The sequence below is a fragment of the Triticum aestivum genome, chromosome 6A (assembly GCF_018294505.1).
Source record: "Triticum aestivum cultivar Chinese Spring chromosome 6A, IWGSC CS RefSeq v2.1, whole genome shotgun sequence".
NCBI lineage: Eukaryota > Viridiplantae > Streptophyta > Magnoliopsida > Poales > Poaceae > Triticum > Triticum aestivum.
The window spans coordinates 599,559,403-599,561,122 of NC_057809.1; the positions used below are offsets into that span (position 1 = coordinate 599,559,403).

General features: G+C 53.6%; 1 protein-coding gene across 1 annotated transcript; it reads left to right on the plus strand.

Annotated features, from left to right (window-relative positions):
* The first annotated feature begins 609 nt into the window (after positions 1 to 609).
* LOC123128872 (auxin-responsive protein IAA9) lies at positions 610 to 1,720 on the plus strand. The gene is made up of 2 exons (XM_044548983.1): positions 610 to 1,315; positions 1,435 to 1,720. Exons 1-2 carry the CDS (start codon positions 675 to 677, stop codon positions 1,475 to 1,477), a joined length of 684 nt encoding a protein of 227 aa, XP_044404918.1. The 5' UTR covers positions 610 to 674; the 3' UTR covers positions 1,478 to 1,720.

Below are 1,720 nucleotides of genomic sequence, written 5' to 3' on the forward strand. Positions count from 1 at the left end.
GATGATATTAATTTTCAGAAATGGATAGCAATAAGCCCGAAATAGATTGCACTAAACAATGTCCAGTCATATACATGGATGAGTAGCCTGTAAGTGGACATTTAGAGAAACATTCACATCTATTCTTTTTTACAATTACAAGACAAACAACAAATTTCTCTAATTTTCTATTATTTAAGGTACTTCTGAAGCTCCTATTTCGAAATAATCAAATGAAAGAGACTATAATAATCAACAAAATCGTGAGTTCACAAAGATCAACACATTTAAACAAGATCATGCTTAAGGGGAGAGAATTTTGGGTGGAGGCTAATGGTTGTGTTAGCCTAGGGTACAATGGGAGAGTAGAGGTGTAGCACGGCTTCTTGGCTACAGATTTGCCCGCCACCCAGGGCTCAAAAATGATGGGTCGATCCCTGGCTCACCTGGGGAAGAATAGCGAGAAGAAATCAAGCGAGCGAGATCGCTGCCGGTTTCATGCACGTAATCGGCCAACCACGAGGACACGGGAGATTGATTAGTTCAAAGCGGCGGGCGCGCGTGTCGGCCTGCCACGGGAAACCCAAGCAAAGCCTCTCACTCACTCGGCCGACAAGCGGCCGGCAAGCAGACAGGCGGCCCGCCTCACCCCCAACACCCTGTCCCCCTCCCGCCGATTCTCGCCGATCCCGCCGATGGTGCGCGTATATATATGCCCAGTCGCACCCGCCGGCCGGCATCGCATTCCCTCCCACCACGACTCCATCAACCAACCAATCCAGAGTTATTCTGCCTTTGCAAGAATCGCAGCTGACAACTACTCGGCTCTAGCTGGCCCGGATCGACGCGGCATGGAGCTGGAGCTCGGGCTGGCGCCGCCGACCAACGCCGGCCGCCCCCCACTCGGCAGCGGGAAGAGGGGCTTCGGCGAGGCGTTCGGGGAGGACGAGGAGCAGCGCAGGACGTCGACCACGACGCTGCCGCTCTTCGACGACGGCAGCAGTAGCAGCAGCTGCGACAGCGGCAGCGGCGGCGGCGTTGGGGGGAGCAAGAAGGCGCTGGTGGGGTGGCCGCCGGTGAGCTCCGCGCGCAGCAGGGCGTGCGGCAGGCACGTGAAGGTGTGGAAGGAGGGCGCGGCCATCGGGCGGAAGGTGTACCTGCCCTTCCACGGCTCCTACGCCGACCTCCTCGCCACGCTCGCCCGCATGTTCCCCGACCCCGCCGGCGACAGGGCGGGTTGCCTCGGTGGTGCTGCCGGCAAGGGCGAGGGCGAGATGGTGGTCACGTACGAGGACGCCGACGGCGACTGGATGCTGGTCGGCGACGTGCCGTGGGAGTAAGTCCATCATCATCATCTCCAATTTCCATTTCAAAGAACACAAAATCCTACTGCATCACTGAGTGTTAGTATAACTGAATAACTGACATCCTGGTGTGTTGATGTCTTTTCTGCAGGGATTTCGCGCGGTCGGTGAAACGCCTCAAGATTTTGCTCTGAAGAAACAAACAGAACGGCACTGCTAGACTTTGAGAAATGTTTTTCTTTTCTCTTCTGTGAGATTTCAGCTATGCAACTTCAGTGGCTGCTCATGTTGCAGACATCTTGTAATACTATAAATACTTATAATATACTACTACAACATTTCCTCGTATCATTTTCCCGTTTTCTCTCCCAGAACGTGTAAACATGTTGCGGCTATATGTATGTTTTTCCAACCAGAATACAGTGTCAGTTGTCAAA